General features: G+C 38.2%; 1 protein-coding gene across 1 annotated transcript in view; it reads right to left on the minus strand.

The window, feature by feature from the left end:
- SAMHD1 (SAM and HD domain containing deoxynucleoside triphosphate triphosphohydrolase 1) overlaps window positions 1–26901 on the minus strand; it is a 51957-nt gene that overhangs the window by 13258 nt on the left and 11798 nt on the right. Inside the window, exons 4-11 of the mRNA XM_046679812.1 lie at window positions 24076–24236; window positions 22131–22246; window positions 20306–20376; window positions 8865–9020; window positions 7484–7584; window positions 7200–7308; window positions 5710–5801; window positions 4450–4565 (exon numbers count right to left, since the gene is read on the minus strand). Coding sequence (XP_046535768.1) covers window positions 4450–4565; window positions 5710–5801; window positions 7200–7308; window positions 7484–7584; window positions 8865–9020; window positions 20306–20376; window positions 22131–22246; window positions 24076–24236 — 922 coding nt within the window. The remainder of the gene's footprint in view (window positions 1–4449; window positions 4566–5709; window positions 5802–7199; window positions 7309–7483; window positions 7585–8864; window positions 9021–20305; window positions 20377–22130; window positions 22247–24075; window positions 24237–26901) is intronic.

Consider the following 26901-nt stretch of genomic DNA (forward strand, 5'->3'; position numbering starts at 1 on the left):
TTGTGTGTATACATATCTCCTACTCAATCTATACAGTTAACACATTTCTCATCCTCTCAGTGATGCTTTCTACAAACCATCTTTACATCTTCAGTTTCAATTATTTCTTTAATTACTGAACTAACTGAATTGATTATTTAATGATTAATTAACCAGGTACAGGTTTTGGGTGGTCTTACGTTTTCATTTCTGTCGGTAAGCAGGCAGAAGAGGGATTGCTGGATCATAGGGTAAACGTGTTTATAGAAAATGCCCAACTGTCTCCGAGCGGCTGTGCCATCCCACTGCCCCCAGCCATGTATGAGAGTCCTATTCGTTCTGCATACATGTTTTCAGAGAAGAGTTATGTACAAAAGTAAAGGAAACTGCTTAAGTATTAAATTTAATGGCTAAAATATTGCTCTAAAATACTGTAAACATTCAACTTGGGAGTCAGAAGACTTGGTTTGAGCTTAGCTTTGCCATTCATTAGGAGCAGCTGCTTTCCCTCATTTGGCCTCAATTTCCTCATTTGAGGAGTTTTAAGTAGATGATCTCTAAGGCCCTTTTTAATTTAACATTCTACGATTCCAAGTTAATTAAAAGATTTTTTGGGTGAGGGTTTTGCAGGGGAAAGAAGAGAAGGGGTAAGATCCACTTATTGCTTAGGAATATGGAAGGATAAAGACCAAGGTAAGAAAATGGTTACCTAAAACAGCAGTCATAACATTTGCAATGCTTAAGATAGCTACATCCAGATAAGCTGAAACATTCATCAGAGACAGGAATTTAGGAAGCAGAGAGAACAGATACACTGTGGCATACTCATCAAGAAAGAAAGGAATGAACTACTGATGGAGGCAGTCTGGGTGAATCTCAAATACACAGCGCTGAGTGAAAGAAGCCTTAAACAGAAGCGCACACGCTGCACGACGACATTTACATAAAGTCTAGGCAGGTCAACAGCAGTAGGGGCATGAAGGAACTTTCCAGGGATAAGATAATGTTCTATATCCCACGTTTGTCAGAACTCTAACACATGCACACTTAAGATTTGCACATTTAGGGGGCCGGCCCGGTGGCACAGCCGTTAAGTTTGCACATTCTGCTTTGGTGGCCCGGGGTTCACTGGTTTGGATCCTGGGTGCGGACACGGCACCACTTGGCAAAAGCCATGCTGTGGTAGGCGTCCCATATATAAAGTAGAGGAAGATGGGCACGGATGTTAGCTCAGGGCCAGTCTTCCTCAGCAAAAAGAGGAGGATTGGCAGTAGTTAGCTCAGGGCTAATCTTCCTCAAAAAAAAAAAAATAATTAATTAAAAAAAGATTTGCACATTTATACAAATTGCATGTAAATTTAAAGAAAAAATCTATACATAATTATTGAACTTGAGTTACTCTGCATGCTGAAGGAGTTAGGGTACAGTGTACTAATATCTGCAATTTACTTTAAAAGTCATCAAAATTAAGATGGAGTAACGGATAGAGACATGGTAAGTGACAGATGTGTGATAAAGCACGTTTGGTAAACGCTAGAATTTAGGTGGTGAGTATCCAGGTTCACTGTAAAATTCTTTCAATACTGCTGTATATTTTCAACACTTCCCAATAAAACATGGGGAAACATTCTAAAACATTAAGAAATAAGAAGTGGAGATTTTTGAATAAAGAAAAGGTGAGCTGCCTTCTGGAAAAGTGGCAAAGGTAATGAAGGCTTACATGGTCCTAGGCCTTCAAGGTCAAGTAGTTAAGGACAAGAACGACTATATATGACTGCTCAGAATAATAAGCAGAAAGGTAAGATTATCCCGTCTCAAAGGATGAAAGCCGGAAAGGCCATGTGCTTGCTCTCCCATACCCTGGCAGATAAAGCACAACTGTGACCTATTCTCTCGTCTGAGATATTTTTTTTTTTTTTAAAGATTGGCACCTGAGCTAACAACGGTTGCCAATCTTTTTTTTTTTTTTTCTGCTTTATCTCCCCAACCCCCGTACATAGTTGTATATCTTAGTTACAGGTCCATCCAGTTGTGGGATGTGGGATGCCGCCTCAACGTGGCCTGACAACCGGTGCCATGTCCACGCCCAGAATCCGAACCCTGGGCCGCCGCAGAGGAGCGCACGAACTTAACCACTCGGCCATGGAGCCGGCCCCCATCGTCTGAGATTTTTGACAGTTGCTACGATCCCCAAGTGTGTGACAGTGGGCTCATCTCACTGAACAGGATAAAGCCAGTTGGGTGATGCGGAAGCTCCATGAGTGAGAGCTACGTACAGTCATGTGCGGGAGGACCACAAGAAAATGTAGATTTCATACGTTTTCAGTTAACCCCAAAGTACATAAAACCCAGAATTCATTTCTTTTTACCAAAAGATGGTTTAACGTAGTATAACGTTACAGGACAAATTGCTGTAACTGCCTTCTGATGAAGACGGAAGATGACTTCTTAAAGGACAGCATCACTTGCTTCATTAGGAACCAAAGTTAAGAATAAATCTCCCCAGCTTGCTCAAGTTGTTTGATCATCTCTTCTTCCACTTTCATCAACATAACAACGGGAGACTAGTTTATCTACTATGACGTTATTAAAACAAAACCTAGAAACAATTTAGATATACATTGACCCCTGTGAGTAAGTCTGTCATCAATCCAACCTCGACTAATTAACAACAAGCAAATTCACTTGTCACATTATAACCCTTAAATACTGATGGACGGTGTTCTCAGTGTGCCCAAAGATATTTAATATGAGAAATCACTACTTCATTTCTAATTTTTGGTTTAGTTATGATTGGAAAATGACTAAAAAGTTACGAGTGTAATAGAGACTCTATATAATGCCCACATGTATTCTTTTTAAGGAACTTTTTTTTTTAAAGATTGGCACCTGAGCTAACATCTGTTGCCAATCTTCTTCTTTTTTTTTGTTCCTTCTTTTCCCCAAAACCCCCTGGTACACAGTTGTATATTCTAGCTGTAGGTCATTCTAGTTCTGCTATGCGGGACGCCACCTCAGCATGGCCTGAGGAGTGGTGCCAGGTCCATGCCCAGGATCCAAACCAGCAAAACCCTGGGCCGCCGAAGTGGAGGTGTAAACTTAAGCACTCGGCTATGGGGCCAGCTCCGCTACAGGTGTTTTTTGTTTTTTTTTTTTTTTGAGGAAGACTAGCCCCGAGCTAACTACTGCCAATCTTTCTCTTTTTGCTGAGGAAGACTGGCCCTGAGCTAACATCTGTGCCCATCTTCCTCTACTTTATATGTGGGATGCCTACCACACCATGGCTTTTGCCAAGCCATGCTATGTCCGCATCCGGGATCTGAACCGGCAAACCCCAACCCGGGCTGCCAAGAAGTGGAACATTTAACCGCTGCACCACCAGGCCGGCCTCCACACATGTATATTTTTAAAGAACAATATATACAGTTTTTGTAACTTAAATTTCTTCTCTACTATGTTTCTTTTGATTATATTTACTGAAATGGATGTTAAGCCTGTCAAGTTCAATAATAAAAATTGGGGCTTGTATTTCATATGTCTTTTCCCCTGCTTTCATTTTTCCAGTAATTCATTTTTATCATATTTTATAAAAGTGTCAATCTGCGAGGGGCTGGAAATGAAGAATAGTGGTTCTTCAAAGACAATCTGAGAGGAACTGGTTTAGGTTTCACTCTGGCAGTGTGCTGCAGACAGGATCTAGCATGGATGGAACAGCAGTGGTACCCCAGAGGAAGCTGCTGTGGAGTGATCTTAGCCGTGGCCTGGCCTGCTCAGCTTCTGCTGTTTTTGCTCATTTTCAGAAGCTTCAGCCTTTCCATTGATTCTATCAGTTATGAGACTGCTTTCTAATGTTATTTTTAGTTAAACAGATCCAGTTTATGTTTTGCAGCTAAGAACGCTGGCTGGTCTATACTTTTTGGTCTACTTGTCTTGCTCTACTGATCTTTATTTCTCAGTCTACACTCTCCCACATTAAAGAATGAGCTGCGACATCTTCACCTCACTTCCTTTTCAGCCTAAGCTGCAGATTTCATTTCTGTTGAAGTGCAAAGAAATCTTCCCGGCATCCTGTGTTTTGCAACAAAAATAATGTCAAAAGGGCAAGTCAGTTTTTTGCTACTAGTCTGGTATTAGTCCAGCTGCATTATAATTAAATAATAAGAAATATTGAGCACTTATGTGCCAAGTACTATCCTAGGTGCTAGGCCTCAGTTAGCATCACAACAAAACTGTATGCTAGACATCATTACTCCCATTTTATAGTTGAGGAAACTAAGATTCAGAGAGGCTACATAACTTTATCAAGGTTACCTTGTTAGTACAAAGCAGAGATAAAACTCAAATCCAAAAGTATATAACCACTTGAGAAGCTTAATACATTGGAATGTTCGGAGAATAACCCACCTGCAATCCAGGGACCATTTATCCTGTATCTGAGATGGACCACTCATGTTACCTTCCAGTTCTTACCTGTTAGCTTAGTGAAGGCTTCCATGTCATCAATTGCTGTAGAAATATGATACTTTTTTCCTTCAGCACCTGTAATCTCTATGTAGGGGTCTGCCTGGAGGAAAGCATCTGTAATCCTAAAGATCATTTGTAAAAATTTATGCTTATGAGAAAAGTTGAATATTTGCTTTATGCCTTGCTTAAAGTTAAGGAAATCTTTCTACTTATATACTTATAAAATCTTTCTACTTATATACTTATAAAATCTTGAGACACGATGTTCTAAAGACAACTGCTTCTCAATCATACTCAATAAGTGCACGGTGATCTGTGAGCAGCCATGCTTAGTGTGTCCCAGGCATGATGGCAGGGCTTTAGATAGATTATCCGATCTAATCTTTTCAACAATAAGATAGGTGTGATCAGCCTCAGTTGTACAGATGCAGAAAGTAAGCAATTTTCATTTAGCCATGTTAGGAAGAAGCAGTGCCAGTCTTTGAACCTGGATCTCTCCAACTCTCTAAATTAAAAACAATAGCAAAAACCTCTTGCCAAAGTAACGACCATATAAATAGGAGAATGTATTCTAACTAGTCTGCTCATGACAAAAGATGGGAAAAAAAGAGAAAAGAAGATAAATTTCCTCAACACAAATGTAAACATGAACCAGAAAGGCTCAGAACAAATCAATTTAAAGCTAGTTAGAGACATGGAATTAACTCGACTCACACCAACTTTTTACAATTCCTCATGGGGTCTTTGAGTTACATAGAAACTTAGCCATATTTTTCTGCCTAGGTCCTGACTGGATCAGGGAGAAGAGGTGAAATTTCTGTCGGTTTTGATATTTGCTACAAATTTTGAAAAATAGTTGATATGGTAAGGACAGACATTAGCTTAATCCTTAAAGCTACTTTTTCTCATTAATTTCAGAATGTCCCTTAGCCACGTGCCGTATCTCACCTGGATGGCTAACATCTGGTACATAAGTGACCACCTGTGGGGAGGTCTAAGCTATCCTGGCATTGCCTCTTCCTGTCTGGCCTAAGCTAGCTCTTCTGCCCTTCATCTGTCCCCTTTATCCACTCTCCTCCGCTTCCTCCAACTAGGTTAGGTTTACTTTATGCTAGTTTTTGCTTCATTTGTTTAAGGGAACCATTTTAGATTTATTCACTTAAAATTCACTTGACTTTATCTAGAAATCTCAACTTGACCTAAACATGATACTCTAACAAAGCAACTTGGAAAATTTTATAGGGAAATAACAATTGAATTCCTTACATTGTATCAATGATGTTGCCAACTTTGTGTTGATAAGCTCTACGGTGCAAACAGTTGCGTGTGTGGAACATGTCATACAGATTCCCCACCTCCTGCAGGAAAACATGAAATATATATTAATGTAGGATCCGATGAGGTTACCTGTTAGTAGGCAAGTATCTAAGACAAGGAAAAGGGATGGTGGCAGACAAGAAGGCTACGCATTAAAATCCCTGAGCCTACAAAAATCAAGGTACATTAGTAAAACTACCTATTGGTTTGCAACTTCCATTCTTTTTTTTTTTTAAGGGGGAAAATTCTTTTAATTTAGGAATCTTTGCTATAAAATTTCTGACAAAAAGACATTTATAAATTCACTATGATTTCCATTGCTTTGTATTTTATTCCTATATTAAAACTACCTCACAAAAGATACTTAACAACTGAAAAATCTCTCTAAGCAAAAATTCTAACATCATTAAGCCATTGGTATCTTTTTTTTACCTTTACTGAAGGAAGCAATTATACTAGTCATTATAAAACAAATAAAAAAATCACTGAATCACAATTAATTTCACTAAAGATCCTGTGGGGAAAATGACATTTTAATTCAGACTTTTATATCCACATACAAAATAATATTTTCTCTAGTCTTCTCTTACAAATACTTTCAACTGAAAATTATGTTTACTGACTAACTTAGCACGTTTTCCTACTACTAATTTACAGTTTAAAAACTCTGAATTTGTCTGAATTGGAGTTTGGGGGTTTAATTATTCAATTTTAATTATTTATTTATTTATTTATTTTCTGCTTTATTTCCCAACCCCCCCCCCCCCACCCCCCCGGACATAGTTGTATATCTTAGTAGCAGGTCTGCAACTTGCATTCTTAGTAAATGAAAATCTGCTGAGTGTTTTAACTCTGTGACAGAGCCTGTTACAGGCATCTTAAATATACGTTCCAATCTTCCCAGTGACTCTAGACGTTAGGTATTACTCTTCTGATAGTCTTCATCCTCAAAAGAAAGACTTTCTGTACTACAATACTATACTGCTTTTTAGTTGAATGACTCTAACGTGGCAGGGGCCTAATGATTTTACTACTTTAATTATTATGAAACACTAATGTAGTGATTAAGGATGAGACTCAAGCCAAAGTTTCTGGGTTAAAATTCCAGTTCTACCTTTTTTTTTTAATTGTATGTCTCCTCTGTGCATCCATTTGCTCATCTGTTAAGCGGGATAATAATAGTATTCATCTCATAGGACTGGGAGGACTGAGCTAATCCGTTTGAAGCACTTAAGACAGCGCCTGGCACAGCACTCAGTAAATGCCTATTGCAATTTTAGTATTTAGCAATGCAGTAGAAGTGGAAGAGCCTTAAGACACTTAAAAATGCTAAGTATGACAATCTACCAGCCATCGGTTTTTCCAAATGAGCGAATGCTTATTTCTAGATTCCAAACTAGGAACTACACCTTCCTTGTTGCTCCTCTGACATAGCTTACCTTTTCTCTAGTACAAATGTGCTTCCTATTGTCTACTTCACAGACACGGGCAAACTTAAGAAAGCGCTTATGATCAAAATTATTGTGGATTCCAAGATGATGGCAGTCCCTACAAAGATTCCAAAGCAGAGAGATGAAAGTTTTCAACAAGGAAACTGGATCTTAAATATTAACACTAAATTTATACAAGGATTTGATCTGTTTATTTACTTAAATAAAAACAACATATATATTTAAAGTATAAAAGGATTTTAACCAGCTTCTCTGGCGTGTTCAGTGCACACCTGGCAAAATAATCCCATTTGTCCACATCGATGCCGTTTCTTTTATTAGCCACTATCTCATAAAGGAAGCTTTTCTCTTTAGGACGCCCTTTGTACGGCCACTGGAAGACAAGAAAACCCACTGAAAGTTTTAGGACAGGAGACAAATCTGTTTACAAGCAAAGCAAAGCAATTGTATTAATCTGAAAATTATAAACAGATACTTGAATGAAATGTGAGATACGTTAGAAGGTTTTACTCTTTCCTTCTTGCACTTAATTCCTATATTGGTAGAAAAGGAAAAAGAAATGCTAAGGTATATGGTATCCTGTTAACACTGAACCTTCTTGTGCCATTGAAAAGATCCTAACTTTATTACACTTCCCATAACCAACAAGCTTTCTTGCTCTAAAAAAAATTTTTTTTTTTTAAATTGGCACCTGACCTAACAACTGTTGCCAATCTTCTTCTTTTTTTTTTTTTTTTGTTTTTTTCTCCCCAAAGCCCCCCGGCACATAGTTGTATATTTTTAGTTGTAGGTCCTTATAGTTGTGGCATGTGGGACACCGCCTCAGTATGGCCTGATGAGCAATGCCATATCCTCTCCAGGATGCAAACCGGCGAAACCCTGGGCCACTGAGGCAGAGTGCACAAACTTAACTACTTGGCCATGGGGCTGGCCCCTAAAAAAATTTTTTTAAATATACCATCTAACTAGCAACTAGTAAAAATGTTCCGTATATGCTAATGCTTGAATTCATGCATGAAAATAGTACTATCTTTCAAAGTAGCTACACATCTAGCACAAATGACAAGCACTATTCAAAGAATTTCTGGAGCTCCATGTTTTGGAAATAGGTTATTTGCTAAAAAATCCACCTCTCTGTCTTACATCTTACAAGTAGATTTGTATATATTCAAGGAAAAGAAATCTTAAAAACCTCAAAGGCAAATTATTTTTCAACTTCTTTTTTAATTAAGAAAAAGCAAAAAGATCAAAAAGGAAACTAAACAGACTTTTCCTCTGAACTAATTCAACTTTTTCTAGGGCTTCATATACCTAAATATTTCAAAGATGTTAATTTTAATGTATAAACAGACACACACATTTCTGTTTTCCAGAGTTACTTTTAGGCTTCTATATAAGATACTGCATATATGTTCATCAAAAAAGGTTTATTTTTTTTAATTTGGGGGTAACTTCTAAAGAACTCAGTTAAGAGGTGGGAAAAATATATAAGCCTTTCGTTTTTTGCATTAAACAGGAGAAATACATAACATATTTTATAGTTTAGTCCCTCTAAAACAGCCAAGTATCCCTCTTCGAATAGCTCTGAGGAAATCAAGAAAAGACTAGATGAAAAGCACCAGCCAGTTCAAATTAAGCTGTACAAAAACTTACCGAGAATTCTTTGACAGGTGTTTCAAGTGGTCCCATAATTTGTTCCTTGATAAAGCAAATATCTTCTTCAGGGATGAGACCATAATGTTCCATGACAGCTCTGAGTCCATTAGAATTAACCAGGTGCTCAAACATCTTAACCGAGCCCTCTTCATGCTAGGAAAAGTCAGCACAATATGGTCTCTTAGAGACTCTAGTCCATTAGGGACCCCAGATTATCCAAATTACTCTTGATTCCAGGTAATTCAGATAAGATTCTACTGCATGTTAATGATCTAGTTTCCAACTACAGTCTTGCAGATATTTTTAAAAGCCCGTCAAAAAACGACAACAAACACAAAGACACAGAGAATAGACTGATGGCTACCAGAGGGGAAGGGGGAAGGAGGAGGGTGAAAGAGGTAAAAGGGCACGTTTTACAGTGACAGACAGCAACTAGACTTGTGGTAGTTAGTGAACAGAAGGTAGTCTACACAGAGGTCAAAATATAATGTTGTTCACCTGAAATTTATATAATGTTATAAACCAATGTTACCTCAATAAAAGCTTTTTTAAAAGCCTGTCAAATTTGTCTATATTTTACTAGTCCATAAATCTTTTACAAACCATGTTCATAATTATTTCATAAATATATTTAATAATATAGTCATTTACAGTACAGAAGTACTGTACACTACAGTACAGAACATTACCAGGTCATCCAGGTAGAATCCCATTTTAAGGAATATCACTATAAAATTGAGTTCTATTGTTTCATCAGCCTTGAAACGTGAAGTTACGAGTTCTGTTAGCACTTCCATCTAGTGGGGAAAACGGGTAACTGCACACTTGCCAGTAAAACCAAGATGGAGCTCTGAAGTCAGGATGTGGGTGAGAATCTCAAAACGGGCTCATTTTACTCATTTGTCTCTGCTCACTCATTCACAATCATTGTAAATATCAAATGACCCCCTGGAGACATCTGCCCTATCACAGATCTTACCAAAAAGTGACTCAAGATGAAAACAAAAACCTGAATGTTTCTATAACTATTTCTTAAATATTGAATCAAGATACATATTAATTATAGAGGAAAAATAGTAAGTTTATAGTAGGAAAATTTGTCAGACATTGCTTTAATCAAGTTATCAAAGTTAATTTCACCAGTAATGGTTCAAATAGATTTTATGTGCCTCTCATGTGATACACTAAAAAGGACACAACATGTATGGGGGATCAGAATTGGCCATCCCAAAATGTATCTCTTTGGCTTGATTATTTTTAAGTACAAAAGGCTCTGAAAGAAACTTTGACCTTCCTCCTAAGTGCCTAAAAGAATTTGAGATAGCAGGCCTGTTCCAGGAAGGAGCTAATACCATAAGATAACTATAGTATAATATAAACTAGGTGTGGTAGATAGGAGGATCCTTGCTAAGCCCATTTTTATCCAAGTTCTCTCTCTGGTCACAATGTGTATAGATGGCCCAGCAAACACTTGTTTATCAAACATTTGCTTTTCCACCTCCTTGTAAATTGCCTTCCCCCTCTTTGAAGTCCCAAACCACCATCCCAAACATCCTCCTTTGTCTTTAGCTGAAGATGGTATTTAAGGTGGTGGCTTCAGCCATCTGGCAAGTTACTCAGTTTTCCTGGGCTTCTCCCATGTATACATGATATTAAACTTTGTTTGATTTTCTCCTGCTATTCTGTCTCATGTCAATTTAAAGATTTTTATTTTTCCTTTTTCTCCCCAAAGCTCCCCCACTACATAGTTGTATATTTTTTAGCTGTGGGTACTTCTAGTTGTAGCATGTGGGATGCCACCTCAGCATGGCCTGACGAGTGGTGCCATGTCCGCGCCCAGGATCCCAACTGGCAAAACCCTGGGCCGCTGAAGCAGAGAGCGTGAATTCAACCTCTCGGCCATAGGCCAGCCCCTGTCTCGGGTCAATTTAATTCTTAGACCAGCTAGAAGGACCTAGAGGGCAGAGGAATAGATTTTCCTCCCCTAAAGTTTGGTGACCATGAAGGGACAAAACTTCACTGGCATGTTGCTCACTCCTGGACTACTGCAGCTAAGAGATCCCGGACCCCTGACAAGAGCCAGCAGGAGGTAAGAGTTCTTACCATGCCAGTCTTCTGGATCTCTGCCTGCAAGGTCCAATGGAACCAAGAGTGGTGAGTCTTTTTCCTTTGCTAAATTTAGACTAAAGGAGGAAATATTGGTGAAGCTACTAGCTTCCTGGACTCAGCGACTCTGGGAAACCTGGTTTGAGTACTCATTGGTTTACTGATCCTTCTCCTCCCAGAGATGGTCACTATTATTCCTTGCCTCTGTCTTTTGTATCATTTGTCACAAAAAGGAAAAATCACAGGGTAAGACGCAGGCATCTCTGTGTGACTACTGTCTGGGAATATGCGCATGAGGTGAAAGCTATTGCTAAGGGCATCTTGGAAACCAAAGAGGCCACCAATTTGGTGGGCATGGGTCGAGCAGTTAAGAGCCATGAGGGCGCTTGCCACATCACAAAGACTCTCATGGCAGGAAAGCTGGTCATGGAATGGGGTAGATGACGACAGGTCCCCTGCCAACCTCAAGAAAATTTCCATGCAACAGGATACTCTGTAAATCTGGGACCAGCCCTGTGGCTGAGTGGTTAAGTTCACGTGCTCCCCTTTGGTGGCCCAGGGTTTCGCTGGTTTGGATCCTGGGCACGGACATGGCATCACTCATCTGGCCACGTTGAGGTGGTGTCCCACATGCCATAACTAGAAGGACCCACAACTAAAAATATACAACCATATACCGGGGCGATTTGGGGAGAAAACAAAAAGGTTGGCAACAGTTGTTAGCTTAGGTGCCAATCTTAAAAAAAATAAAAATAAAAAATAAAATAAAAGATACTCTGTAAAACACACACATTCCCCAATTCTGCCGCATCTCCCTTCTAGGTATTAATTTGTCTCCAAGAGACCTAAAGCTTAGCTAAAGCTGTTAAAGTGTATATAAGATGAGGTTTTTTTCTTTTGTCTTGTTCTATGTCTTGAGAGCTTGGCTTTGTGACCATTCTGGTCTCTGCCACCTGGAGGATGCTCCTGCCAGCGTGCATCTTGGCAGCCAGTCGAACAGACAGGGGTTCTGAGACGCACTCTCTTTCTGGCTGGATCATCTCTCAGGGGAGTTTGCCATAAGGGGTTCCAGTTGCTTTCATAAGGAGCCTATGTTGTCACAACCTCCGTTGCTTGTTACTGCCTGTGCAGTGTAGGTCTTTGCTTTCTTAGACTATTTTTGGGAGTGAACTTTCTGGATCTTGTGAGGGCTGCTTCTTTCACACTCGCTTTTGGGGATGGCTCTCGCATCCATGGTTAAGCCATAAAAGGCGTACTGGTTTGAGTTGCTATTAAGATCCTACTCATCAATGGCCAGACGATGGATCATTTAAATTGAAAAAAACTTCTAAATTGGAAAAATTTTTGAAGAGCTCTCATTATCACTGTTTTATTGGTACCTATGAAAAAAACAAATCAAAAGGGAAATACAAGAAAATAATGACTAGCCTTAAGACCCTGACTCAGGCTACAATTAAATTGAGAAAATGTAAAAGTATAAGTCTTGATAAGATTATAAGGGTTGGACTGTGAGCTAATTTTACATAAAGAGGTTATATCAACTTTGCATGAGTGTGTTTTGAAAATGGACGTTATGTCTGGCTGGGAATGCTTTCCTTATCCAATATCATTAGACCAAGACTTGTTGATGAAGTCCTAATGAAAGCTATGATTAGAGATATAGAGGTATAGAATTGATGGAATTAAGTGATTACATCTCTTTTTCATGATTCTATTATAAACTGTACTGTGGGGACAGATAACGTGTCTCACTGAGGGAAACGTTCCCCCAATATTGATATTGTAAGACTGCATATAAATCTGCCCTTTAGACAATGTTAATTAAATATACTAAAGGGAAGTCAATAGGGTTGCCTGAGCCCACAAGGTATGAGATAAAAACTAGAAGCTAATATCAGGTGCTAATAGAAAAGATAATAAAATCTCCCCCCCTCAAGGTAAATTGGTCTAGGGTTAAATCTTAGAAAGAGGACCTTTATTAAATGCTTTGTCCAGACTTTTAAAGGTGTGGCACATTGTCCTAAAGTTTTAAAACAATAGCTGTGGGGTCTTTGTGCATGTGTGTCTATATGTATATTATATATGTGTGATATTTTACCTCTGGAAGGTATGGCCAAAATTAAGAACTCTATTTAATAAGCTTAAAGTAAGTGCTTACATAAACTATTTTTAAGTGTAATAGACACTAACTTACATATCTTTCAAGTTAACAGAATATGAAATAATCTTTGGTAAACTAAAGCTTGTTTAAGTGTGTTTGATTAAAATAGGCACATCCCTAGAGTTATCAGCACTGGATATAATACAGACATGCAGCCTGGGTTTGCTAGGCAAATAAGCTCATGTTATACCTGTTACACATTTGTCAGCAAAACAATAACTTAAAATGGTTGCTACTTTTGTCTAACGTTTCATGAAGTTTTCATGGGTAATCTAAACATACTTGTTGAGAGCAAATGATTTAGATGTAAGTGAGGTAAGAGTTTATAGATAAACTTTTAGCAACAATTATATTTTATGACACAAGTATTTAAAATAACTTCCAAAATCTCTTTGGTAACTTGAAACTTTGAAGTTTTGCTAGGTTAATTTAAAATATAAAAATTCATTGAGTATCTACATCATTTCCAAATAAGATAAAATATTAGATGTTAATTACTAAATATAGGTTTATCTACTTTTGGCTTATTACAGAGAAACCAAAAGATGTTTCAGTCCATTAGTAAATGTGTCTTGTATTTTATTACAAGATTGTACTATAAATTAATATGTTTCTAGAAATTATAAAAATTATTTATACATTTGCCAAGCCACAAAGTGCTAATGTAAAAGACAGTTCATAATTGGTTGTTTCTTAGTTTTCACTAAAAAATTAAGGTTTCTAAGGGTTAAAAATTCTAATTAATATATGTGATTAAAGCTACTAAAAATTAATAAGGAAAACACCTTTGTATTCAAGGAAAGTAAGATGTATGCTTTCAGTAAAGCAGGTAAAGAAAGATATTTTTGTTTGTTAACAAGGTTATAGAAGGCTTATGGAAGAAAAACTTGAGAAAATAGTTACATGTGGTCAAGTTGGCTAAGATTGAAGTAAATCTATTTAAGTAAATGAGTTTTAATGTCAAAAGTAAGCTGGTACAAAATTAGAATTTGTTTTTTTCCCTCTCTAAAAGGATAATTTTCTTAAACTTTTAGTCTGCTCTTGATAAAGAGATCATGAAAGGTTTTTCCTTCCTTTGAGTAGTCTACCAGAAGTGTAGGGATTTTTATGTTTTATCAAAATAAATTTTCCTGGATTGTTTTTATCAGATCTTTAATCATAGGTGCTAAGGTTTTTCTTACAGCTATTTAATCTTCTGCATTTGCCTGAAAATCTTTTGATTGTCACCATGGTTAAATGGATAACTAAGCACTGTTTCATAGGGACTTATGATATTGTGTGGGTAATGTTACTGATGTAAATGTTTAAAAAATTACATGACATTCCTAAAATTCTGATCTGTCCTGATTGTCAACCATAATTCTAGTTATTATCTTAAAGTGTTGTATGTCACAAAAATAACCAAATTTCCTTGTCATTCTGAAGTCTTCTGTCATTTACAGACAGTTATTGTTTTACTCTGATGCTTTTGAAAATATGTTTCACCTTCAAAGGGATTCATGGGAAAGACTCTGATGCTTGCTCCAGAATACAGGTTTCTGACAAACTTTCAGATCATAAAACTGAACTGGGTAAAAAAATTACAGAACTCTAGTGGAGAAACTGATGGCTTCATGAAACTGCTAATAGAAGATGAAAATCAAGAGTTGATTACATGGTACTAAATGAACTGATGAAGATAATTATAATTTTTATGACTTTTCATTTGAAATATTGATTTTTTTTCAAAGATCGGCCCCCGAGCTATCTCTGTTGCCAATATTCTTTCAGCGCCCCCTTCTTCTTCTTCTCCCCAAAGCCCCCTAGTACATAGTTGTATATTCTAGTTGTAGGTCCTTCTGGTCATACTATGTGGGATGCCACCTGAGCACGGCCTGATGAGCAGTGCCATGTCTGCCTCCAGGATCTGAACCGGCAAAACCCTGGGCCGCCGAAGTGGAGCGCGTGAACTTAACCACTTGGTCACAGGACTGGCCCCTGCTGATTTTTTAATGTTTTGTTTTTCCAGATTTAAGGAAACTTTTTTCTATTTTCTTTTAAGCTAACTATGAATTACAGCAATTTGGTAAATTATACTTTTATAAGCAGAATTGAAGCATTTATGTTTTTCTCCCTACCTGATCCCTCCAGAATTTGGAAACTCTTAGTGTATATTGTTATTTTCAAGGCAATATAGTTAATCTGCATAAGTTCAATAAGATTATGTTCTCCTTATAACAAGACACAATTGGGAACATTGGTTGTATTACTAAGGCTTTGACTGGAATGTCATATTTGAGAAAAACATGCAGACTCAGTTATGACAAGGCAGCTAAGGGACAAAGATTGACTTTATGAGGGGCTGGCCCTGTGGCTGAGTGGTTAAGATCATGCGCTCCGCTGCAGGCAGCCCAGTGTTTCATTGGTTCGAATCCTGGGCACGGACATGGCACTGCTCATCTAAACCACGCTGAGGCAGTGTCCTACATGCCACAACTAGAAGGACCCTTAACGAAGAATATACAACTATGTACCGGGGGGCTTTGGGGAGAAAAAGGAAAAAAAATAAAATCTTTAAAAAAAAAAAAAGATTGACTTTATGAAACAAATAAAACCACTTGCAAATAGTGGCCTGGAACCTTGCTCTTACAAGATTCCCAGCAATCTTATCAGGTGAGTAAATAAAGTCACTTTCCTGGCAGGTGCAAAGAACCTCAGGATATTTTGGGGACCTCAAGAAGAGAGGAATTTACCCAAATCTATAGGTATTGCAGGCAGAGTCTGATGACAAGTCCTTGGCTTGGCTTTCCTGGCCTCAAGAGGCCTTTAAAGTTCAATCTGAGATTCCTTATAAAAAGTTCCAATGAAGCAGATTGAAAAGAGCCTATACGATCAATTGCTATTCTTGCTGTACTTACGTAAATAATTGGGCCAGGTTTATTGAAACTAGACTTATTTTTACAAATCAACAAGCCTTAATTTGTCTATCTTTGGTAAAATGGGGTGATTTTAGAGAGAAAATTTGTTTCAGTAGAAACTATAATACACAATCATACATATTAGATTGCAGTTCTGTTAATTATCTTTAAGGTTTTTGTTTTCTACCTGTAAACTGGACTGGATCCTGAATTCTTCTAGTCTCTTGAAATATCTGGCCTACAAATCTCCAAACTAACATTTTCAGTTATTTCCCATCATTTTCATTTGGAATCACTGACAACTGAAACCACCCTTGTTCCTGAAGCCCTGAAAACTGAAGCTGGACAACTTGATAGAAACTTTGTAGAGGTCACCAAGATAGCATGCCTGTTGCTGTGTAAGCCACTTAAAAGGATACCTGAATGCCTGATGACATCATCAGAGACATTTCAAACTGCAAAAGATCCTTCAACCCTGACATCTAGAAACCTTCTTGACTGGTTGTCCCCTGGACTCAGAAACTGGTTTATAATTTGCTCTAACCTTTAACTTTATTTTTGCTTCCATAGAAATGCTTCTTATTAAATACCTAATTGCTTGCTTATATAATATAGAACTAACACTGGGAGCCCCCATGCATCATTGCCCTCTAAAATGAATTTAACTGGAGTGGTCTATTATCAGGACTAAGAGACATGTTCAACGAAATGGAACAACGTACCAACTCAGCTTCTGGACTGTGAAACTTCTTAAAGTTTCAAAGGCATGACTGTAGGGGATCAGAATTGCCCACCCAAAAATGTGTCTCTGGCTTGATTATTTTTAAGGAGAAAAAAACTCTGAAAGAAACTTTGATCTTCCTCCTAATTGCCTAAAAGAATTTAAGATAGGGGCCAGCTTGGTGACATAGCAGTTAAGTTCGTATGCTATGCTTTGGCAGCCCAGGGTTCACTGGTTCAGATCCCAGCTGCAGACCTATGCACCGCTTCTCAAGCCATGCTGTGGCAGGCATCCCACATATAAAATAGAGGAAGATGGGCATAGTTATTAGCTCAGGGCCAATCTTCCTCAGTAAAAAGAGGAGGACTGGCAGTGGATGTTAAGCTCAGGGCTAATCTTCCGCAAAAGAAAAAAAAAGAATTTTAAGATAGAAGTCTTGTTCCAGGAGGGAGCTAATACCATAAGATAGCTATAGTATAATATAAACTAGGTGTGGTAGATAGGAGGATCCTTGCTAAGCCCATTTGTATCAAAATTCTCTCTCGGGTTACGTTGTCTATAGATGGCCCAGAAAACATTTGTTGATCAAACACTTGCTTTTCCATCTCCATATAAATTGCCATCCTTTCCTGTGAAGCCCCAAACCACTACCCCCAACCTCTTCCTTTGTCTTTAGCTGAAGATGGTATTTAAAGTGGTGGCTTTGGCCATTTTGGCGAGTTACTCAGTTTTCCTGGGTTTATCCCATGTATACATGTTATTAAACTTTGATTTTCTCCTGTTGTTCTGTCTCATGTCAATTTAATCCTTAGACCAGCCAGAAGGACCTACAGAGAAGAGGAATTGTCTTTCTCCCCTACAGTGGCATTCTGCCAAAAATGGATAGTCTGACACTATGAGGAAACATCAGACAAACTGAAACTCAAACTGAGGAACATTCCACAAAATAACTCACCGGTACTCTTCAAAAATGGACAAGGTCACGAAAGAGAGACTGAAGAATTATTCCAGATCAAAAGAGACTAAAGAGAAATGGCAACTAAGTGCAATGCATGTTTGGATCAGGAAAAAAAAAAAGTTTTTTTACTCCTTTTTCTACATGGACAATTGGTAAAATTTGAAAGAAAATCTGTCAATTAGCTAACAGTACTGCATCAATATTACTTTCCTGATTTTGATAATTGTACAGAGGTTATGTAAGAAAATGTTCTTGTTTTTAGGAAATAGTGAAATACTTAGGAATAAAGGGGTATGTCCACGACTGACTTTCAAATGGTTCAGAAAAAATATATAAAAATATGCAGAAAAATTTAAGTTCCACAAAGATTGCACAGACAACTAAAATTATAAGCAACTTAGGAGTAAATATAACAAAAGATGTATAAGACCTTTATGAAGAAAATTATAAAATTTATAACAGAAGAGCAAAGTGCCAAAGATACTCAGTAAAAGAAAAGGTGTGAACAGTTGTCCTACCAACTATCAAGACTTATTATAAAGTAATAATAATATAAGAAAGTGTGGGACAGAACAAAATGCAGAAAGATTCAACATATATGGAAAGCTAATAAATGCTGGGGTTAGTATTATAGATCAATGGGGAAAGGATGAACTATTGAATAAACAATCATCCATATTTTAAAAAATTAGATTTCTATCATATGCATACACAAAAATAAATTCCACATGAGTTAAAGACTTAAATGTGAAAGGCAAAATATTTAAAGAAAAAGACTTGGGAATGGCTGAGTAGGTGCTATTTTGACCAACTCTGCTGGAGAAAACTAGAAACTCTGGACGACTCCCCAAGGGTTCTGGAGAGCGACCAACAGCAGGCAGATGTTAAGGCAGATGTTAGAGGGAAGTGAACATTTGAAACAGAGAGGCGCTGGGTAATATTCCAGCTCTGCTCCAGCTTTTAGCCAGAGGGCAGGCCCCACGGCAGCAGAACTGCAGAGAAACTATCCGTCCTGCTGGGTTGGAGAAGCACAGCACTTCACTGAAATTTAAAATTTCTGCTTCTCCAAAGTCATCATTAAAAAAATGAATTAGCAAGTCAGAGACTGGGCAAACATATTCACAATATATATAAGACAAAAAATTGCTCAAATCAATAGCAAAAAGGTAAACAGTCAAATTTTTAAAATGGGTAAAGTGTTGAAAGAACTCTTCACAAAAGAAGATACATCAGTGCAAAGTACAAAGTACAGGAAATGGTACTTAACCTACATCAGAAAACACATAGTAAACCACAAGATACCATTTTACCCTCACTAGAAGGGCTAATCTGAAAAAAACAAATCTTGGTGAGGCTATGGAACAGGAACTCTCATACATTGCTGGTGGAGTGTAAAGGGTGCAACCACATTGGAAAGCTCTGGCCGTTTTTTATAAAGTTAAACATGCATCTACTTTATAACCCAGAAATTCTACTCCTAGGTATTTACCTAAGAGAAATGAAAACATCTTCCACAAAAAGCATGTCTAATAATGTGCATAGCAACCTTATTTCTAATAGCCAAAAACTGAAAACAACCCAAATCCCATCAAAAGAAGAAAGGATACACAAACTGTGACTTATTTATACAATGAAATCCTGCCTCAGTAATAAAACGAGATCAACTACTGACGTGTGCAACACGACTGAATCTCAAACTCATTATGTTGAGTGAACAAAGCAAGACTCCAGAGTACCTACCATATGATTATACTATTATCAAGTCGAAAAACAGAGGAAACCAATCTATGCTTGTAAAAATCAGAAGGTGAGGGTAGGGGACAGGTAGCAATTGACTGAAAGGGGCACAGGGAATTTCTTAAGAAGATGGAAACATTCTATATCCTGATTTGAGCAGTGGTTACATGGATGTACGCACTTGTGAGAACTCACTGAACTGTACACTTAGGATCTGTGCAACTTACAGTATGTGAATTAAACCTTTAAAAAAAAGAAAGAGAAAGAAAACAGTGGTTGACACGTCAGAAGTGGTCAACACATATTACTACCCTTCTCTACTCCAAGTTCCAGAAATACAATGTGGCAAAAAACAGGAGCCAACCTAACTCTACTACTCAAAAATTGATTCCAAAAATACAGGTTGGCCACCTGCAAATCTCTAATTATAAAATAGTTCACTTAATATATATGATAAAACTTCGTTGGTGTCAGTTACTTCACGGTCATACAGAATGAGTCAAAACTGGAGGTGGCCTTTCATTTTATTTTCTATTTTACCGTAGTGTGACAGAGTAGAAAGAGCATTTAACTAGCAGTTAGAAAACCTGATTTTCTAGTGCTCGCTCTACTATTTAACGGCTTTGTGATTTCTGGTGCATCAATCCACCTCTGTAAGCTACAATTTCTCCAAAAATGGAGACAATGATTCCTTCCTTACAGACTACTGAGAGGATCAAAGGAAAAAAACAAAACAAAACAACAACAAATATATATATGAAAGCATCCTGAACCCTGTAAAGAGGAAGTGTAGTATTCACAGCAGTGGCTACTTAAATAGTCTTTATTTTATTGACTACTGAATACATGGATACTTACCGTCCATTTCATGTCTGGGCGAGCAAGTGGAATAAATCTTCCATCAAACATATGAGAAAATGGCCCATGACCTTAAAAACAAAAGCAGCCTTAGAACAAGAAAAATGTTGGTAAATTGGTAAAAAGTCAATCTATTTTTTTGGCTTTTTAGTTTAGCTTGAATATCAACAGAAATTAATAATCTACAAATACATCACAAAAAGGGACAAACTCTTCCTTCCCACTTTCTAAAACAAGACAACAGGAAGCAGAATCATGCAGAAAAGTAAGCTCGCCACGCAGGGGTCCCTGAGTCACCAGAGCTTCCATAAACTGATGGAAGGACGGTTTTGTACGACTAAAAGGAATGTCAATGACAAAAACTTTTGGCATCTTCAGATGGAATATTTGTATTAGAACAGCAGTTTTAAGACAATCCACTGGAGTGCAGGAAGAAAATATGAGAACTTTTTTTTTTTACTCTCCTCTTTTAAAAACATCTATTTTTATGTAAATTTTACAATGCACATAATATATTTTATAATAAACACACACATGTCAGGGCTGTATCTTGGGTTTTCACTGATGACGTGAGCAATGAAAAGGAGATCACTAGTTTCTTATTCGTAAGTGATTTTAAAGTTCCACGACACTTAGGAATAAGAATTTTGTTGAGGCACAGCTCTGGAAGGATCAGAATTTCTGTAGAAGGGAGTGACCTGGGTGGAGAGGAAGCCCACCTGCCCCAGCCCTGCCTTTCTGCATGGTGCAGTCTGTGTACAAAGGCTCCTCACTGCAGTGCTCACACTCCTGGAGCCTGGCAAAGCTTTCTCAATAACTCCCTCTCAAACCAAGAATCTGTTAAGTGGGATGTGGTATTAGTCCCAGTGGAACCTCCAAGGGGACATGCAGAAGAGAGTGCCCTGTCCCTTTAAGTATCTGACTAGTGACACCCAGACACCTCCCTTTCCCTGCCCTGAGGACACACACAATCTCTCAGGATCCTCCCAAAGGTACAAAGGATAGGGGTAAAAACTCCTGTGATAAAAGACAGTCTCTTTCCTCTTTCTTTGTCAAAGGGAAAGGATGCTATTCTTCTCTTTGAATTTAAGTGGCCCCAGACCTCACAAGGGTCAGGGAAGAAAAGAAGTTCTCTAAATCTGCTGTTAATCTGCTAGATTACATACTCCAGGTATGAGAAGAATGGATTCGACAAGTAACTGAAGGAAAAATGGCAATTTTATTCAACAAGAAAGATAAAAGAAAAATCAAATTCACATTATCCTAAATACAGAAAACTCAGAAAACCTCACTAACAGAAAGTCTTTTCATATAACTTGTAGCAAAGATGTTTAACAAGGGAAATTCCCTGAAAAACTACAAAAAAACAAAATAGCAGTACTTTGGGCTTATGAATCATTCTAGGAAGAAGTAATGGTACATTAACATTAATGTTAACTGAAGAATTAAAACATAACTTTCAGGGGCCAGCCCCGTGGCTGAGTGGTTAAGTTTGTGTGCTCCACTTCAGCGGTCCGGGGTTCACCAGTGCGGATCCCGTGCGCGGACATGGCACCGCTCATCAAGCCATGCTGTGGCAGGCATCCTACATAGAAGAACTAGAATGACCTACAACTAGAATATACAACTATGTACCGGGGCTTTGGGGAGAAAAACAAAAAGAGGACTGCCAACAGATGTTAGCTCAGGGCCAATCTTCCAAAAAAAAAGAGAATGCAAAAAACACAACTTTCATATTTCTCTTGGTTAGTCAGGTTTTTTATCTTCAAAGAGAGGTAACGTGTCACGGTTTTACATAACAGCTCTGGCTCTTTGTACATCTTACCAAGATCATGACAAAGCCCAGCAATCTGAACACAGAGCATATCTCGTTCACTTATCTGCAGCTCTGGTTGTTTTTCACGTAAGGCGCGAACCAGACATCCTGCTAGATATCCTACACTGCAGAGCAAAAACACCAAAAACACCAAGTTATTCTTCCATTTGAAAGGTGAGTAACACTTCTGGTCCTCAAGAACTTTAATATGTTTCTCAAATGTTTTTAATATATTTCTAGGTCAACTTAACAGAATAGTCTGTTTCAGAAGTAGGCAGGAGCACACAAACAGAATCCCCAAAGCAGGACCTCTTGGCTCAGCATCACTAATGATCAGGGAAACGCAAAATCAAAACCACCATGAGATATCACTTCAGACCCATTAGGATGGCTATCATCCCCCCCAAAAAACAAAAATAACAAATGTTGGCCAGGATATGGAGAAATTGGAACCCTTGTACACTGTTAGCGGAAAAGTATAATGGCACAGCTGCTATGGAAAATGGTATGGAGGTTCCTCAAAAAATTAAAAATAGAATTACCATATGATCCAGCAATCCCACTTCTGGGTATACACTCAAACCAATTGAAAGCAGGGTCTCAAAGAGATATTTGCACACCCATGTTCACAGCAGCACTATTCACAATAGCCAAAGAGGTGGAAGCAGCCCGAGTGTCCACCGACAAATGAAGGGAGAAACAAAATGTGGTCTGTGCACACAATGGAACGTTACACAGCTTTAAAAAGAAAGGAAATTCTGACAGACGAACCTTAAGAAAATTACAGTAAGTGAAATAAGCCAGTTACAAAAAGACAAATATGCACCATATCACTTATATGAGGTACCCAGAGTAGTCAGATTCATAGGAACAGAAGATAGAATGGTGGTTGCCAGGGGCTGGGTGGAGAGGGGAATGCAGAACTGTTCTTTAAAGGTAGAGAGTTTCACTTTTGTAAGATGAAAAAGTTCTGGAGTTTGGTTGCACAATAATGTGGGTATATTTAATACCATTGAACTGCTCGTTTAAAGATGGTTAAGATGGTAAATTTTATACTCTGTGTATTTTACCACAGTTCCTTTTTTTAAGAAAAAAAGCAGGACTTCTGGTTTTGTAACATTCACAACACAGACTGAAGACCAAGTGCCTAACAAACATCAAATGCACTTTTAGCACTTTCCCCTGAAAGTAATTTCTGAATGAACACCAAATCTTTCTTCTCCCCTAAACTCTGAGCTCCATGACGATAGAGATAATTGCTATCTTGTTGGTCTGGCAGGGCCTAGAAAGTTTTCAATAAATATTTTTTGATGAATGAATGAACATTTGAGTAGACACATAGGTTCTAGCTAATTAAAAATGCTTCAAAACAAACAAACAACAAAGTAATATACTGTGAGCGCTTCATGAAAATCTAGAAAACTGTCTAGTTCTTCCCAGCCCACGTCCTCCTGGCTGTACGTTTTAGAAAGGAAGCAGACCAAAGTCTCAACTTTGCTGTAGGTAACAGGGGTGCCACCTTCTCTAAGTTTGTGAATGCTTTTCTGACTTACATACTTCCTGATAGGTAAGCAAACGATCTGGTTTCAAAGGGCAGTTCTGTAGAAGACTAAATAGAGACTACAGGAAAATTAAATAATCAAACTTACAAAGTTAGTTATATCAGTAACGAACCCTATTAGCTTTTAAATAATATTTAAATATTTCATCTAAATGACCTGTCAGTAGACAGTTTCATTATCTTTCCAGAAAGGATCTGAGGTGGCTTACAAGAATATATAAAATAAAGAAAATAGAACAAGGTAAACTTAAGCCTCAATTTTCTCATCGATAAAATAAGCATATTATTACCATGTGTCAAACTATTCTCTAAAACATAAGATGAGACAATCATTTCATGAGACAGAAAAGGTACTTAGTCACTGTAAGTTCCCCACCTCAATTCCCTTCTTACCCGAGACTATGTTCAAATCGATTGTGTGAAGCTCCTGGAAAAACATAGTAACCGCCTCCCAACTGTTTAATATATCGAAGCCGCTGAAATTGAGGTGTGTCAATGATTCGGATGAGGAGAGGGTGGAGTTCAATGTGGCCATGGATAGGATCATTAATTACCTAGAAAATTATGTTTAAATTAATATGATAACACAGAACTCTGTCTAAATTTTTGTGCAGTCATTCTCATCTACAGTGCAAAGTCAAAGCTATTTAATTGTTCTCAAGTAAGAAGAATACAAAGGGAAATGACAAGATATTAACATCATTACGTTTTTTAGGTATCACTACCAGATAGATCAAGCATATTGGATCTGGGTATATTTTACTTCTTCCTAATGGATTCTAATAACAGAAAGATATGGATTTCAATCTCTTTATTATGTACATGATTTAATTAGCTTTTAGTAAGTTAGTCTTGTATTCAAGTTAAACATACTCAGTCAGATCATACAAAGCATACAAGCCGTATTACTACAGGTGCTGTCTAAATTTTTTTCTAAATGTCTCTATATAGTATCCATCACTAGAATCCTCAAAAAAAAGAAAGAAACCATCCTCCCATATAGATAAGAAATGGTAGGAAGGAAGATAAAGTTCTACAGTAGTTCCTTCCTATCCACAGTTTCTCTTCCCACGGTTACAGTTAGTTACCCACAGTCAACTGCAGTCTGAAAATACTGAATGAAAAATTCCAGAAATAAACAATTCATAAGTTTTAAATCGCATGACATTCTGAGAAGCTGATGAAATCTGGTGCCGTCCGGCTCAGGGCGTGAATCATCCCTTTGCCCAGTGTGTCCACACTGTGCCGCTACCCGTGCACTAGCCACTTAGTAGCCACTTTGGTTATCAGATTGACTGTCATGGATCACATTACTTGTGTTCAAGTCACCCTTATTTTACTTAACAGTGGCTCCAAAGCACAAGAGTAGTGATGCTGGCTATTCAGCTACGCCAAAGAGAAGCCATAAAGTGCTTCCTTTAAGAGAAAAGGTGAGGGCCGACCCGGGTAGCACAGCAGTTAAGTGCGCACGTTCAGCTTTGGCCGCCAAGGGTTTGCCAGTTCGGATACTGGGTGCGGTCATGGTACAGATTGGCACGCCATGCTGTGGTAGCGTCCCCCATATAAAGTAGAGGAAGATGGGCACGGATGTTAGCTCAGGGCCAGTCTTCCTCAGCAAAAAGAGGAGGATTGGCAGCAGATGTTACCTCAGGGCTAATCAGGGATCTAAACCTGTGAACCCTGGACTGCCAAAGTGGAACACAGGAACCCAACCACTATGCCACCAGGCCAGCGCCTAAAGTGTTTTGATCATTGTTCACATTGTTATTCTTGTACTCCCAGCAATATTTAATATAAACTACTCCTTACACAGTTAAATGGTCCACTCACTTGTCACTTTTAAAGGCTATACGATATTCTATTGTGTTACTAGCCAAACAGGATGAAACGATCCTATTATCTATTAAAAGTCTTCTGTATATGCCAAGTACTGAGGATAAGAGATGAGTAAAGAATCATTAGTGTCCTCTGGGAAAGACAATGTCCAGAGGAGCAGGGAAAGAGAACCAGGGGAAATGACTCAGGGGTGGCAATTCTATAATTTAACATATATGAGGTAAGAGAAGGTACATAAAGCAGGCATTTCGCTCTCTTAGGATTCACTAATACATCTGACAAATTACTGCCTGTTATTAACATCAAACACTGCGTGTCCTCCTCACCGTTATACAATTCCTGGCTTCAGAGGCCAGCTAACTAAATTTAGCATGAAGAAAACAGAGTCAAGAATAAAAGGTTGTGACCCTGGATTAGGCAATGCTTTCTTGGATATGAGAGCAAAAAAACAAGACGTGAAAGAGGGGCCAGCCTGGCCTGGTGGCACAGAGGTTAAGTTCCCATGTTCCGCTTCGGCGGCCCGGGGTTCGCTGGTTCAGATCCCGGGTGTGGACATGGCACCTCTTGGCACACCATGTTGTGGCAGGCGTCCCACATATAAAGTAGAGGAAGATGGGCATGGATGTTAGCTCAGGGCCAGTCTTCCTCAGCAAAAAGAGGAGGATTGGCAGCAGATGTCAGCTCAGGGATAATCTTCCTCAAAAAAAAGAAAGAAAGAAAGAAGTGAAGGAAAAAATAGATAAACTGGACTACATAAAAATTAAACTCTTTTGTGCCCCCAAAAGACAGCACCAAGAAAGTAAAAAGACAATTCAGAGAATGGGAGAAAAGATTTTCATATCACATAGCTGATAAGGGACTTGTATCCAGAATGTATTAAGAACACCTACACCTTAAATTAGATTGTGGTGATGACTAACAACCTTGTGGACTTTCTAAAAAACATTGACTTGGGGCCAGCCTGCTGGCATAGGGGTTAAGTTCGTGCACTCTGCTTCAGCAGCCTGGGGTTCGTGGGTTTGGATCCCAAGTGTGGATCTATGCACCACTCGTCAAGCCACGCTGTGGCGGCATCCCACATACAAAATAGAGGAAGATGGACACAGATGTTAGCTCAGCCACAAACTTCCTCAAGCAAAAAGAGGAAGATTGGCAATAGCTGTTAGCTCAGGGCCAATATTCCTCACCAAAAAAAACCCCCCAAAACATTGACTTGCATACTTTAAATGAGTAATTCGTAAGGTATGTGAATTATATCTCACTAAAGCTTTTTTTTTAAAAAAAAAGGAATAAAAGGTGGATGCCAAATTAGGGTAGGAATCAATTCTTTGTTCAACTGTGCTGCTGCTGAAGCTAAGATCATATAAGGTCTCAATTTCATTA

Source organism: Equus quagga, chromosome 12 (assembly GCF_021613505.1).
Source record: "Equus quagga isolate Etosha38 chromosome 12, UCLA_HA_Equagga_1.0, whole genome shotgun sequence".
Classification (NCBI taxonomy): Eukaryota; Metazoa; Chordata; class Mammalia; order Perissodactyla; family Equidae; genus Equus; species Equus quagga.